Consider the following 14691-nt stretch of genomic DNA (forward strand, 5'->3'; position numbering starts at 1 on the left):
ATGTATAATTACAGTTACATCACACAGTAAATGTTTGCTATAAATTCTGTTACGATTGAGCCCTCCACTATCACCTGATGAAGGAGCGTCGCTCTGAAAGCTAGTGTGCTTCCAATTAAAGCTGTTGTACTAATAAGCTGGTGTTGTGTGATTTTTAACTGTGTACACCCTAGTCCATCCCCAGATCATGCCTCTGTGACTGTCTGCTGCCAGACCTGCTGAGCTTTTCCGGTGACTCTATTGTGTTACACTTTCCAGGAGGGCTGGGAAGTTGCCAGTCCTGTGATTGGACGAGCGGCCGCCCCTCTCGGATTGGCCGGCTGCGCGGCCCAATTGGCGGCGGCGGAGGGGGTGGAAGGGGGCTCCACCTGCTCTGCGCCGTGATTGGCCGGGCGCGCCGCCGAGGCCGGCCTGCCATTGGCCGGGGGCTGCGGCGGCCGTGATTGGCTGTAAGCGGGCGGCCGTGATGCGGTGAAGATGGCGGCGGTGGCACAGTGCTCGGTCGCTGTGGAGAAGGAGCGCTGGCAGCCGCTGTCCTTCACGTACGTCGAATATCCCCCAGGTACGGCCGCTTCTCCTGCTCGGGTACCGTGGCTAGGATGCTTCCTCAGCCTCCCTCGAGAGTTTGCATTTAAAAAAAATCATATACTTTTATTATTACGAGCGGGACGAGATTGACCAGCGAGTGGTCGGCTGCAAGAGGAGAATGCGGTGAGCCTGGCTCGGCAGGCCTTGCGGGGCTAAGCGGTGGCGGCGCCTGGTTGCTGCCAAATAATGCGCCGTTAGATTGCATGCGTCCCCCTTTCAAGTGCGCATGCGGCATGTTGCTGGATGATAGTGGCCCGATCTCCGATCTCTGCGCATGCCTGGCCGGCTCCTGATGCGCAAGCGCGACTTGTGGGTCAGGGTGGGAGAGCTTTTACTGCGCGTGCGTATTGCGCCCACCTTGCACAGTACTGTCATGGTGAAAATATTTATAGCAGTGGCTAATCAGAGATAATACTGAGGGCACTAGTACAGAGTTATTTATTGACGTATAATTCATATGATCCTTTTAAAATTGAAAGTGCAGTATGATTTGCAAGAATTGAAACTAAGATCTTATTGAAATTTTCTTTTTTCTGTAAGGGCATTTGAGAAAATGCAATTCAGGGGCTTTCTAGAATTTTAAAGGTAAAGTCGCCATAGTCCTACCCTGCCAAAGGGCTACTTTGTCATTACGGGTTGTTTAGTCTAAGGGAGACCATGCCTCAGGTCAGGGGAGAGGTTGAAAAGGACAGTGTTTCGAGGTAACCTTAGCCAGGAACTGAACCCATGCTGTTAGCATCACAAGCTGCCCATCCAGCCAAATGAGTTAACTGACTCCCAGTAGAATTATATGGACTAGAGTAAGCCATTCAGTCCCTGTTGTGCCATTCAGTGAGATCATGGCTGATTTTTGTCCTAACTCCATAAAATTGCCTTTGGCCCCTGTCCCTTCTACCCAGTTTGATTTAGCCATGGTAGATCAAGTGGAGAATCCCATCACATGCAGAGCAAATTGGCATAGAAACCAATCAATCATTGAGAAAAGCATGTCATATTTATCTACTGCTATTTGCAGGATATCGCGAAGCAGTTTACTGCCGACTAAGTATTTTTGACATAAAAATAGTGCTGGAAACACTCAACGAGTCTGTCGGCCTTTGTGGAGAGAGAGGTTTTAAGTCAAGTATGATATCTTCAGAACTGTAGACACTCTTGTATAATAGGAAATGTGGTGGCCAATTTATATAGCCTATGCTCCAACAAACAGATAACCTGTTTTAGTGATATTGGTTAGGGGACAAATACTGAGCTGGGCACTAGGGAAAGTGTCTATACTGTTATTCAACATTACAGAAAATCACAGGAGAGGAGGCGGCTGTTTGGAGAGCTGTTTGAAAATGTGTTGCTGGAAAAGCGCAGCAGGTCAGGCAGCATCTAAGGAGCAGGAGAATCGACGTTTTGGGCATGAGCCCTTCTTCAGGAAGAAGGGCTTTCCTGAAGAAGGGCTCATGCCCGAAACATCGATTCTCCGGCTCCTTGGATGCTGCCTGACCTGCTGCGCTTTTCCAGCAACACATTTTCAGCTCTGATCTCCAGCATCTGCAGTCCTCACTTTCTCTTGCAAATACAATGTGCCAACTGAGCAATTTTCTTGGTGTAGATAGGATAGTGAAGAAGGCATTTCATATCCTTTCCTTTATTGGTCAGAGTACTGAATACAGGAGTTGGGAGGTCATGTTGTGGCTGTACAGGACATTGGTTAGGCCACTGTTGGAATATTGCATGCAATTCTGGTCTCCTTCCTATTGGAAAGATGTTGTGAAACTTGAACAGGTTCAGAAAAGATACACAAGAATGTTGCCAGGGTTGGAGGACTTGAGCTATTGGGAGAGGCTGAACAGGTTGCGGGCTGTTTTCCCTGGAGTGTCGGAGGCTGAGGGGTGACCTTATAGAGGTTTACAAAATCATGATGGACGTAGGTAGGGTAAATAGGCAAAGTCTTTTCCCTGGGGTGGGGAGTCCAGAACTAGAGGGCATAGGTTTAGGGTGAGAGGGGAAAGATATAAAAGAGACCTAAGGGGCAACTTTTTCATGCAGAAGGTGGTATGTGTGTGAAATGAGCAGCCGGAGGAAGTGGTGGAGGCTTTTGGATGGGTATACGAATAGGAAGGGTTTGGAGGGATATGGGCCTGATGCTGGCAGGTGGGACTAGATTGGGTTGGGATATCTGGTCTGCATGGAAGGGTTGGACTGAAGGGTCTGTTTCCATGCTGTACATCTCTATGACTCTTCTCCTTGCGATCTGCACATGCTTCTTTTTAGATGCAAGGCTAATCCCTTTTTTGAATAGTTCAATTGAATCTGCCTCCTCCGCAATCTCGGTCCAAACCTTACAACTTACTGCTTCAAAAACCACTTCATATCTCTCTCGTTGCTTTTGCCAATTACTTTAAATATGTGCTGTCTCATTCTTGATCCTTTCATGATCAGGAAAATTTTTTTCCTACCAACTCTGTCCCGACCCCTCATGACTATGACCATCTCCATTAAATCACCTCTTGGTTTCTCTTCAAGGTAAACAGCTTTAACTTGTCCAATTTGACTTCATAAACAAGAACAAATTATTGGAAAAGCTCAGTAGGTCTGGCAGCATCTGTGAAGAGAAATCAAAGTTAGCATTTCGGGTCCGATGACTCTTCCTCAGTCTGACTTCCTTACTGAAATTCATTATTTCTGGAACTATTCTTGTGAATCTTTTCCACACTGTCTGTAATCCTTCACGTTTTTCCTGAAATGTGGCGACAGAACAGGATGCAGTATTCCAGCTGAGGCTAAACTAGTGTCTTGTACTTATTCTGCATAACATTGTTGCTTTTGCTCTCTATATAATAAATCCCAGGAGACAGTATGCTTCAATAACAACAGCTCTCAACTGATCCTGTCTTTCTCAATGAATTATGCATATATACCCCTGATCCTGTACCCCCTTTTAGAGTTATACCCGTTATGTTGTCTGTGTTCTTCCTACCAAAATGAATGATCTCTCATTTATCTGTATTGAACTTTACCTATAATCCATCCACTCATTCCACCAATTCGTCTGTATTCTATTGAGGTTGTGCACTACACTCCTCAGTTTCTACTGTTTCCAAGTATTGTATCATCTGCAAACTTTGAAATTGTAACCTGTACACCAAAGTCTATACCGTTAATATATACAAAAGCAAGGGTCCCAACATTGGTCCCTTGGGGGAACTCCATTGCAAATCTTCCACAAGCATCCACCACTCACCTCTCTCTTTTTCTGTCACTTTGCTAATGCAGTGTCCATGTTCTTGCTGCCCTTTTGTTCTGTTGTGTGACATTACACCTAATCCATTTTGGAAGTCCATGTCCACTTCACCAACAGCATTGTCCTGATCAACCCTCTCCAATCCCTCTTCAGAAAACTCCAGTAATTTAGTTAAGGCACAGTTTTCCCTTAAATGATTGTCTGTAGAAGTTTCTATACCTCTGAATTTAAATTGGTTTACCTTTATGACAATTTTTGAACATTTGCAATTCTCTAGTTCCAAAACTAGATGGCATAGGTTTAAGGTGAAGGGGGAAAGATTTGAAAGGAACCTAAGGAGCAACTTTTTCTCACAGAGGGTGGTGGGTGGTGCATGTATGGCATGAGCTACCAGAGGAAGTGATGGAGGTTGGTGCAATTGCAACATTTAAAAGACTTCTGGATGGATATATGAATAGGAAGGGATGAGAAGGATATGGGCCAAATGCTGGCAAATGGGACTAGATTTATTTAGGATCTCTAGTCAGCATGGGTGAGTTGGACTGAAGGGTCTGTTTCCATGCTGTACAGCTCTATGACTCTGACAACAACCTGAGTCTAAAGAAGTCTGAAAAGCAATGACCAGTGTGTCTCCAATTTCAACTCTGTGCCTTGGACAGCTCAACCAATCCTGGTGCCTTATCTACTTTGAAATACAGTCTATCAAATCTCACCTTCTTTCTGATTTTTCAACCCACTAATTCCCTCATCTTTCACCATGACCTTCCTTGATCAAGTCAGATGCAAAGTTCAGGTTGTTCTGCTATAATGCAATAATTGTGTTCTTCGGCAACCTCACGCCATAGAAAATTGCGCTATGGAAAACTGCGATAGAAAATCACTCTAGAAGATCGCTAATTGAATATCATTATACGTGTTCAGTAGAAAGTTAGCGTTATTCAAACAATGTCCACAATTTGTCAATCACGTTATAGCCAATTTGCGCTGATAAAACACGTGCTTAGCAGAACAACCTGTATTCATTTCATATTTCACCCGAAGCAGTTCCACAACAGACATATTTGCTCTAAGCCCTAAAGTTCTGCCACGTCCAGTCATGAGTGGCGGTGGACAATTAAACAAAGGAGTAGCAAATGGATTTTAATTTGGATAAATATGAGCTGTTGCATTTGGTAAGGCAAATCAGAGCAGAACTTATAAAGTTAATGGTAGGAGCCTGGGGAGTGTTGCCAAAAAAGAGAACTATGGGTATAGGTTCATAGCTCCTTGAAAGTGGAGTTGAGATAGACAGACAGGGTGTTGAAGAAGGCATTTAGCATGCTTACCTTTATTGGTCAGTGCATTGAGTATAACCATTGGGAGGTCATATTGTGGCTAGATGGCACATAGGCTGCTTTTAGAAAGTCTAACCAATCTTCAATTCTGGTCACCTTGTGATAGGAAGGATGTTGTTAAACTTGAAAGGGTTCAGAAAAAATTTACAAGGGTTTTTCTGGGATTGGAGAGTTTGAGCTATATGAAGACACTGAATAGGCTGGGGCATTTTTTTCTTTGGAATGTCGGAGGCTGAGGAGTGATCTTATAGAAGTTTATAAAGTCATGAGGGGCATGGATAGGGTAAATAGCCAAGGTCTTTTTCTTTTTCTGAGGGTAGGGGAATCCAAAACTAGAGGACATTGGTTTAAGGTGAGAGGGGAAAGATTTACAAGCGACCTAAAGGGTAACATTTTCCACACCGTGGTGCATGTATGAAACGAGGAGGAAGTGGTGGAGGTTGATACACTCATCCAGATGCCTTTTAAATGTTGTAATTGTATGAGTAGTAGGCGTTTAGAGGGATATGGGCCAAATGCTGGCCAATGGGACTAGCTTAGTTTAGAATATTTTGTTGGCACTGATGGATTGGATGGAAAGGTCTGTTTCCTTGCTGTATAACTCTGTGGCTCTAACTCACTGCAGGAGCAGACCCTTCAGATGTTCCCATCCTCAGTGTTGAGGAATGGCAACACATCTGTGCAAAAGATACGGCTGAAGTTTTTTTTAAAAAAAGTTTCACCCAGAAATGCTGAGGGGATGGTCCATTTCAGCCTTCTCTGGAGGATGCTGACATCACAGATGCCAGACTTCAGCCAATTTAATGCACTCCAAATGCTATCAAGAAACAGCTGAAGGCACTGGATGCTGCTGGTGCCATAACAACATTCCAGTAAAATGCTGAAGATGTGTGGTTCAGAACTTGCTGTGTCCCTATTCAATCTGTTCCAGTGCAGCGACGCACTGACATCTGCCTGACAATGTGGATAATTGTTCAAGTATGTCCTGTACACACACATCAGGACAAATCCAACCTGGCCAATTATCACCTTATCAGTGTATATTTGGTCATCAGTGAAGTGATGGAAATGGTCATAGACAGTGCAGCACTTGCTTAGCAATAACTTGGCCACTGATGCTCAGTATGAGTTCCCTAAACCCATTATACAATAAGATTTAGCAGAATTAAGCCATCGAGTCTGCTTTGCCATTCAGACATGACTGATATGTTTTTCAACCTGATTCTCCTGCCTTCTCCCCATGATCCTTGATTCCCTTACCAATCAAGAGCCTGTCTCTCTGTCTTAAAGACCCTCAATGACTTGGCTTCCATGGTCTTCTGTGGCAATGAGATCCACAGATTCACCGTGCTTTGGCTGAAAAAAACTCCTCCTCATCTCCATTCCAAATGGTCAGCTCTTCTCTCTGAGGCTGTACCCTTGGACTAGTGGAAACAATGTCTCCCCATCCACTCTATTCAGGGATGTCAGTATTTTCTAAGTTTCAATAAGGGTACTCCCTCTTCCTTCTCAACTCCATCGAGTACAAAGCCAGAGCCCTCAATCACTTCTCATATGACACACCCTTAGAATCAGAGAGTCATAGAGATATACAGCATGGAAACAGACCTCTCGGTCCAACCCGACCATGCCGACCAGATATCCCAACCCAATCTAGTCCCACCTGCCAGTACCCGGCCCATATCTATGTACCCACCCAAATGCCTTTTAAATGTTGCAATTGTACTAGTCTCCACCACTTCCTCTTGCAGCATATTCCATACACATACCACTGTCTGTGTGAAAACATTGCCCCTTAGGTCCCTTTTATATCTTTCCCCTCTCCACCCTAAACCTATGCCCTTTAGTTCTGGACTCCCCCACCCCAGAGAAAAGACTTTGTCTATTTACCCTATCTATGCCCCTCATGATTTTATAAACCTCTGAGGTCACTCTTCAGCCTCTGATGACCTAGAGAAAACAGCCCTACTCTATTCAGCCTGTCCCTATAGCTCAAATCCTCCAACTCTGGCAATATCCTTGTAAATATTTTCTGAACCCTTTCAAGTTTCACAACATATTCCCGATAGGAAGAAAACCAGAATTGCACATAATATTCCAACAGTGGCCTAACCTAAACTGTTTAAGGAAGGTGATAAGGACAAGCCAGGGTATAGACCAGTGAGCCTGATGTCAGTGGTGGGCAAGTTGTCGGAGGGAATCCTGAGGGACAGGGTGTACATCTATTTGGAAAGGCAAGGACTGATTAGGGATAGTCAACATGGCTTTGTCTGTGGGAAATCATGTCTCACAAACTTGATTGAGTTTTTTTGAAGAAGTAACAAAGAGGATTGATGAGGGCAGCGGTAGATGTGTTCTATATGGACTTCAGTAAGGCATTTGACAAGGTTCCCCATGTGAGACTGATTAGCAAGGTTAGATCTCACAGAATACAGGGAGAAGTAGCCATTTGGATACAGAACTGGCTCAAAGGTAGAAGACAGGGTAATGGTGGAGGGTTGTTTTTCAGATTGGAGGCCTGTGACCAGTGGAGTGCCACAAGGATCGGTGCTGGGCCCTTTACCTTTTGTCATTTACATAAATGATTTGGATGTGAGCATAAGAGGTACAGTTAGTAAATTTACAGATGACACCAAAATTGGAGGTGTAGTGGACAGCGAAGAGGGTTACCTCAGATTACAACAGGATCTGGACCAGATGGGCCAATGGGCTGAGAAATGGCGGATGGAGTTTAATTTAGATAAATGACAGGTGCTGCATTTTGGGAAAGCAAATCTTAGCAGTACTTATACACTTAATGGTAAGGTCCAGGGAGTGTTGCTGAACAAAGAGACCTTGGATTCAGGTTCATAGTTCCTTGAAAGTGGAGTCACAGGTAGATAGGATAGTGAAGAAGGCTTTTGGTATGCTTTCCTTTATTGGTCAGCGTATTGAGTATAGGAGTTGGGAGATCATGTTGCAGCTGTACAGGACATTGGTTAGGCCCTCTTTTCCATGATCATTCATGTAGACCTCCTCTGGACCCCCTCCAATGCCAACGCATCCACCTTTAGATACGGGGCCTGAAACTGCTCACAGTATTCCAAAAGCAGTCTGACCAGAGCCTTATACAGCCTCAGCAGAACATAGAACAGCACAGCACAGTACGGCCCTTGATGTTGTGTTGGCCTTTTATCCCACTCTAAGATCAGACTAAACTACTCACCTGTCAGTGTACTGTCTTCCATTTGCCTATCCAAGAGTCGCTTAAATGTCCTGAATGTATCAGACTCTACTGTTGTGTTCTAGCCCTCTTGAAATGAATGCTAACGTTACATTTGCACTGCCAAATGAACTTGCCTGTCCACCATAAGAATATCTTGAACTAGGATTTCCAAATTCCTTTGTGCTTCAGATTTCTTTGTCCTCTTGGTATGTTTCTTCCTCCTTGGGAAAAATTTCTGCTGTCAAAAAGGAGAGGAGCAGGAGAGTTGACATTTCTGATGAAGAGCTTATGCTCAAAACATCAACTCTGCTGCTCCTCGGTTGCTGCCTGACCAGCTGTGCTTTTCCAGCACCACACTCTGATCTCCAGCATCTGCAGTCCTCACTTTCTCCTAGTTGAATTTCTGCTGTGCCTCCTGAATTACTCTCAGAAATTCCTGCCATTGCTGCTCCCCCATCTTCCCTGCTGCCCTCACCTTCCAATCAACTCTGGCCAGCTCCTCCCTCATGACTTTGTAGTTACCTTTACTCAATTGTAATATCATTGCATCTGATCCTAGCTTGTCCCTCTCACTGCAGGTGAATTCTATCATATTTTGGTCACTGCCCCCTCGGGGTTCCTTCACCTGAAACTCCCTAATGTAGTCTGCCTCATTACAGATCAGCAAATCCAGAATTGACTGTTCCCTTGTGTGCTATATCACAAGTTGCTCCAAAAATCCATCTTGTAGACATTCCAAAATTTCCTTTTCTTGAGGTCTGCCATCAGCCTGATTTTTCCTAGTCCACTTGTACGTTGAAGACCCTAGTTATTATTGCAGTAATGACTTTCTTGCACGCCTTTTTAATCTGTTGATTTACTTGCTTTCCCACATCCTGACTTATCTTGCTAGTAGTAGTGCCTTACTTAATAAAACAATATGCTCATCTGCTGCACATTTATTGTTTATTCTGAATACTTCTATCATTTTAATCTGCCATTTGTTTATATTCAGCCCTGAGCAATATTAATCACCAGCCAATCAACTAGCAACTCTTGTGTTAGCTATATCTTGATTTTTAACTGTCCACAGCCCCCGAATAGCACTGAAACCCTGTCCCAAACTCTGCCCAGTGACCCATCCTAAAACTTATCCCACCATCAGTGTTGTGGGATCTTTTAATCCCACTTGAGAGAACAGAGGGGGGCCTTTGCTGGATTTTTCACCTGAATGGTGGCACCTCAAACAGTGCCTTGCTCCCTTGATACTGTGGTGGAGTATTGACCTTAATGTTTGTGCTGTGGCCTAGAAATGGAATAAAACTCAGAATCTTCAGACTCCAAGGCAAGGAAGATAGCAATTAAGCTGTTGCTGACACTTGAGCAAAATTGTGCGGAAATGTATATTTATAGAGCAACTTCTACAGCCTCAGGAAATCCTAACACACCTTACAGTTGCTTTAGTACTTTAGAGATGTGAATTAGTAATGATATAAGTAGGAATGCCCACAGCTAATTTTCACACAGGTGGCAGCGTAATAATGACAAGCTAATCTGTTCTGGTGGTGCTGGCTGAAGGAATAAATGTTGGCCAAACGCTTTGGGGTTGAGATTCCCTGCTCTTCCCCTTCAGAGGCCATGTAGGATCTTGCAAAAGATGACACCACTGATTCAAACTTCGAATCCTGAGCTAAGTTTAAAGCCTGTGACCCCAGATATAGACACCTTAGCAATCTAGGTGGAATTGTATTTCGCCAGTGGATCTGAAATATTGGCAGAATCATAGAATCCCTACAGTGTGGAAACAGGTGATTTGGCCCATCAAGTCCCTACAAAGACCATCCCACCCAAACCCAGCCCCCACCTACCTGTGACCCTGCATTTCAAATGGCTAACCCACCTAGTCTGCACATTTCTGGACACTGTGGGCAATTTAGCACCGCTAGTCCACCTAACCTGCACGTGTTTGGACAGTGGGAGGAAACTGGAGCACCCATAAGAAACCCATGTAGACATGTGGAGAATGTGCAAACTCCACACAGCCGGTTGCCCGAGGCTGTAATCGAACTTTGGTCCCTGGTATTGCGAGGCAGCAGTACTGTCCCGGACAGAAGTCTGACCAACTATAACACTTGAAGCACAAGCATGAAATGTTAATTTTTGCTGATAAGTTAGTGATTTAGTTGTTAGCCCTTTGTGCTGAAAGTGAGAGTAGCTTTAGTACATTTGAAAGTTGGCCTTTAGTTTTTTCAGAACAATGGGCTGTATTATATGCATTACAACTGGGTTTGAAAGGTTTCATGGTGTATATGTTTGGACCGTTAAGCAGCCATGGGAGGTTAGCTGAAGACATTGGTTGTTACTAAGCATTTTGAGTTTGTGCTATACTTTGAAGAGGGTTGGGGAAAGATGCCAAGTGAAAATTAATGTGCAAAGGAGCAGTCTTTTGGGATTAGGATCTTTTCACAGCTGTGAGTTGGTGCAGAGTATAACGGGTCTGAAAGAGGGAATTAAACAAAATAAAACATGCTGCAAAAGGCTTATTCAGAGCCTTTAGTAATCAATTGAACTGAACTGATCATGTAGTTATAACCTGGCTGTACATAGTCATAACACATTGCCATTGTCAGTCTGCTAATCAAATCCAGGCTTCAGGCTTGACTTCGGAATTGATTAGATTAGATTAGATTAGATTACTTACTGTGTGGAAACAGGCCCTTCGGCCCAACAAGTCCACAGCGACCTGCCGAAGTGCAACCCACCCATACCCCTACATTTACCCCTTACCTAACACTACGGGCAATTTAGCATGGCCAATTCACCTGACCCGCACATTTTTGGACTGTGGGAGGAAACTGGAGCACCCGGAGGAAACTCATGCAGACACGGGGAGAACGTGCAAACTCCACACAGTCAGTCGGCAGAGACGGGAATTGAACCCGGGTCTCGGGCGCTGTGAGACAGCAGTGCTAACCACTGTGCCGCCGTGCTGCCCACCAATTCTCACTTCCAAGTTGGAAAGGTATGATTTTCACTGAATTGAGATACAGACCCTTGGTCCACCTCATCCATGCCAACCAGATATCCCATCCCAACCTAGTCCCACCTGCCAACACCCGGCCCATATCCCTCCAAACCCTTCCTATTCATATACGCATCCAGATGCCTTTTAAATGTTGCATTTGTACCAGCCTCCACCACTTCCTCTTGTAGCTCATTTCACACACACACCACCCTCTGCGTGAAAAAGTTGCCCCTTAGGTCTCTTTTATATCTTTTCCCTCTCACCCTAAACCTGTGCCCTTTAGTTCAGGACTCCCCCAGCCCAGAGAAAAGACCTTGTCTATTTACACTATCCATGCACCTCAGACTTTATAAATCTCTATAAGGTCACCCCTCAGTCTCCGGCACTCCAGGAAAACAGCCCCAGCCTGTTCAACCTCTCCCTTTAGCTCAAATCCTCCAACCCTGGCAATGTCTTTGTGAATCTTTTCTGAACCTTTTCGAGCTTCACAACATCCTTCTGATGGGAAGGAGACCAGAATTGCACACAGTATTCCAAAAGTGGCCTAACCAATGTCCTATACAGTCGCAGCATGATCTCCCAACTCCTGTACTCAGTACTCTGACCAATGAAGGAAAGCATACCAAACACCTTCTTCACTATCCTATCTACCTGCGACTCCACTTTCAAGGAGCTATGAACCTGCACTCCAAGGTCTTTTTGTTCAGCAACACTCCCTAGGACCTTACCATGAAGTGTATAAGTTCTGCCCTGATGTGGTTTTCCAAAATGCAGCACCTCACATTTATCTAAATTAAACTCCATCTGCTATTCCTCAGCCCATTGGCCCATATGATCAAGATTCCGTTGTAATCTGAGGTAACCTTCTTCAGTACACCTCTAATTTTGGTGTCATTTGCAAACTTACTAACTATACCTCTACTGCGCACCTCCAAATCATTTTATATAAATGATGAAAAGTAGTGGACCCAGCACCGATCCTTGTGGCACTCCACTGGTCACAGGCCTCCAATCTGAAAAACAACCCTCCACCACCACACTCTGTCTTCTACCTTTGAGCCAGTTCTGTATCCAAATGGCTAGTTCTCTTTATTTCATAAAATCAATCTTGCTAATCAGTCTCCATGAGGAACCTTGTCGAACACCTTACTGAAGTCCATATAGATCAGGTCTACCACTCTGCCCTCATCAATCCTCTTTGTTACTTCTTCAAAAAGCTCAATCAAGTTTGTGAGACATGATTTCCCATGCACAAAGTCATGTTGACTATCCCTAATCAGTCCTTGCCTTTCCAAATACATGTACATCCTGTTCCTCAGAATTCTTTCCAAAACAACTTGCCCACCACCGAGGTCAGGCTCACCGGTCTATAGTTCCCTGCTTTGTCCTTACCACTCTCCTTAAACCGTGGCACCACATTAGCCAACCTCCAATCATCCAGCACCTCACCTGTGACTATCGCTGATACAAATATCTCAGCAAGAGGCCCAGCAATCACTTCCCTAGCTTCCCACAGAGGCCTAGGGTACACCTGATCAGGTCCTAGGGATTTATCCACTTTTATGCGTTTCAAGACATCCAGCACCACCACCTCTGTAATATGGACATTTTTCAAGCTGTCACCATCAATTTCCATACAATCTATATCTTCCATGTCCTTTTCCACAGTAAACACAGATCCAAAATACTTGTTTAATATCTCCCCATCTCCTGCAGCTCCACACAAAGGCCACCTTATTGATCTTTGAGGGGCCCTATTTGCTCTCTAGTTACCCTTTTATCCTTAATATATTTGTAAACACCCTCTGGATTCTCCTTAATTCTATTTGCCAACAGCTATCATGTCCCTTTTTTTGCCCTCCTGATTTCCCTCTTAAGTATATTCCTACTGCCTTTCTACTCTTATAAGGATTCCCTCGATCTGTCCTGTCTGTACCTGACATATGCTCCCTTCTTTTTCTGAACCAAACTCTCTATTTCTTTAGTCATCCAGCATTCCCTATATCTACCAGCCTCCCTTTTACCCTGACAGGAATATACTTTCTCTGGATTCTTGTCACCTCATTTCTGAAGGCTTCCCAGTTTCCAGCCGTCCCTTTACCTGCGAACATCTGCCCCCAATCAGCTTTTGAAAGTTCTTGCCTAATACTGTCAAAGTTGGCCTTTCTCCAATTTAGAATTCAACTTTTAGATCTGGTCTATCCATTTCCATCACTATTTTAAAACTAGTAGAACTATGGTCGCTGGCCCCAAAGTGCTCCCCCGCTGACACCTCAGTCACCTGCCCTGCCTTATTTCCCAAGAGTAGGTCAGGTTTTGCATCTTCTCTAGTAGCTACATCCACATACTAAATCAGAAAATTTTCCTGTACATGCTTAACAAATTCCATTCTATCTAAACCCTTAACACTATGGCAGTCCCAGTCGATGTTTGGAAAGTTAAAATCCCCTACCGTAACCACCCTATTTTTCTTACAGATAACTGAGATCTCCTTACAAGTTTGTTTCTCAATTTTCCACTGAATACTTGGGTGGGGGAGTCTATAATACAATCCCAATAAGGTGATCATCCCATTTCTATTTCTCAGTTCCCTGGATGTATTTCTGGGAATATCCTCCCTCAGTACAGCTGTAATGCTATCCCTTATCAAAAATATCACTCCCCCTCCTCTCTTGCCTCCCTTTCTGTCCTTCCTGTAGCATTTGTATCCTGGAACAGTAAGCTGGCAGTCCTGTCCATCTCTGAGCCATGTTTCTGTAATTGCTATGATATCTCAGTCCCATGTTCCTAACCATGCCCCGAGTTCATCTGCCTTCCCTGTTAGGCCTCTTGCATTGAAATAAATGCAGATATTCAAGGCTGGAGGTGTGTTTCCCTACCTGGGACCCTGTTTTCTTTCTTACATCTGTGGCGAAGATTGTATAGAATCAGAGCTATTATGCATTATTTTCTGCACTGAGTGACTACCCTTCAAAAATGACTTGTTATTTTACATGAGGCATAAGTGTTATTGCTGGGCCAGTATTTATCGCCCATTTCAGACTGTCCTTCAGAAGGTAATGTGAGCTGTTGCCTTGAACTTCCATAATCCATGAGTTTTGGGATATACACAGTGTTGTTGGGATGTGGGTTCCAGGATTGTGACCAAGCAATCCTGAAGAAACAGCTGATTTTGTTCCAAGTCAGGATGGTGAGTGACTTGTAGAGGAACTTGAAGATGGTATTCTCATGTATCTGCTGCCCTTGTCTTTCTCGACGGTAACAGTTCATAGAGTCATAGAGATGTACAGCATGGAAACAGACCCTTCGGTCCAACCTGTCCATGCCA

The 14691-nt window shown here is 44.3% G+C and overlaps 1 protein-coding gene across 1 annotated transcript in view; it reads left to right on the top strand.

The window, feature by feature from the left end:
• The first annotated feature begins 467 nt into the window (after positions 1-467).
• Positions 468-14691, top strand: part of dolpp1 (dolichyldiphosphatase 1) — a 46190-nt gene continuing 31966 nt past the window's right edge. The window contains exon 1 of the mRNA XM_060841621.1: positions 468-562. Within this exon, the coding sequence (XP_060697604.1) occupies positions 478-562 (85 nt within the window). The 5' untranslated portion in view covers positions 468-477. The remainder of the gene's footprint in view (positions 563-14691) is intronic.

Source organism: Hemiscyllium ocellatum, chromosome 21 (genome assembly GCF_020745735.1).
Source record: "Hemiscyllium ocellatum isolate sHemOce1 chromosome 21, sHemOce1.pat.X.cur, whole genome shotgun sequence".
Lineage (NCBI taxonomy): Eukaryota > Metazoa > Chordata > Chondrichthyes > Orectolobiformes > Hemiscylliidae > Hemiscyllium > Hemiscyllium ocellatum.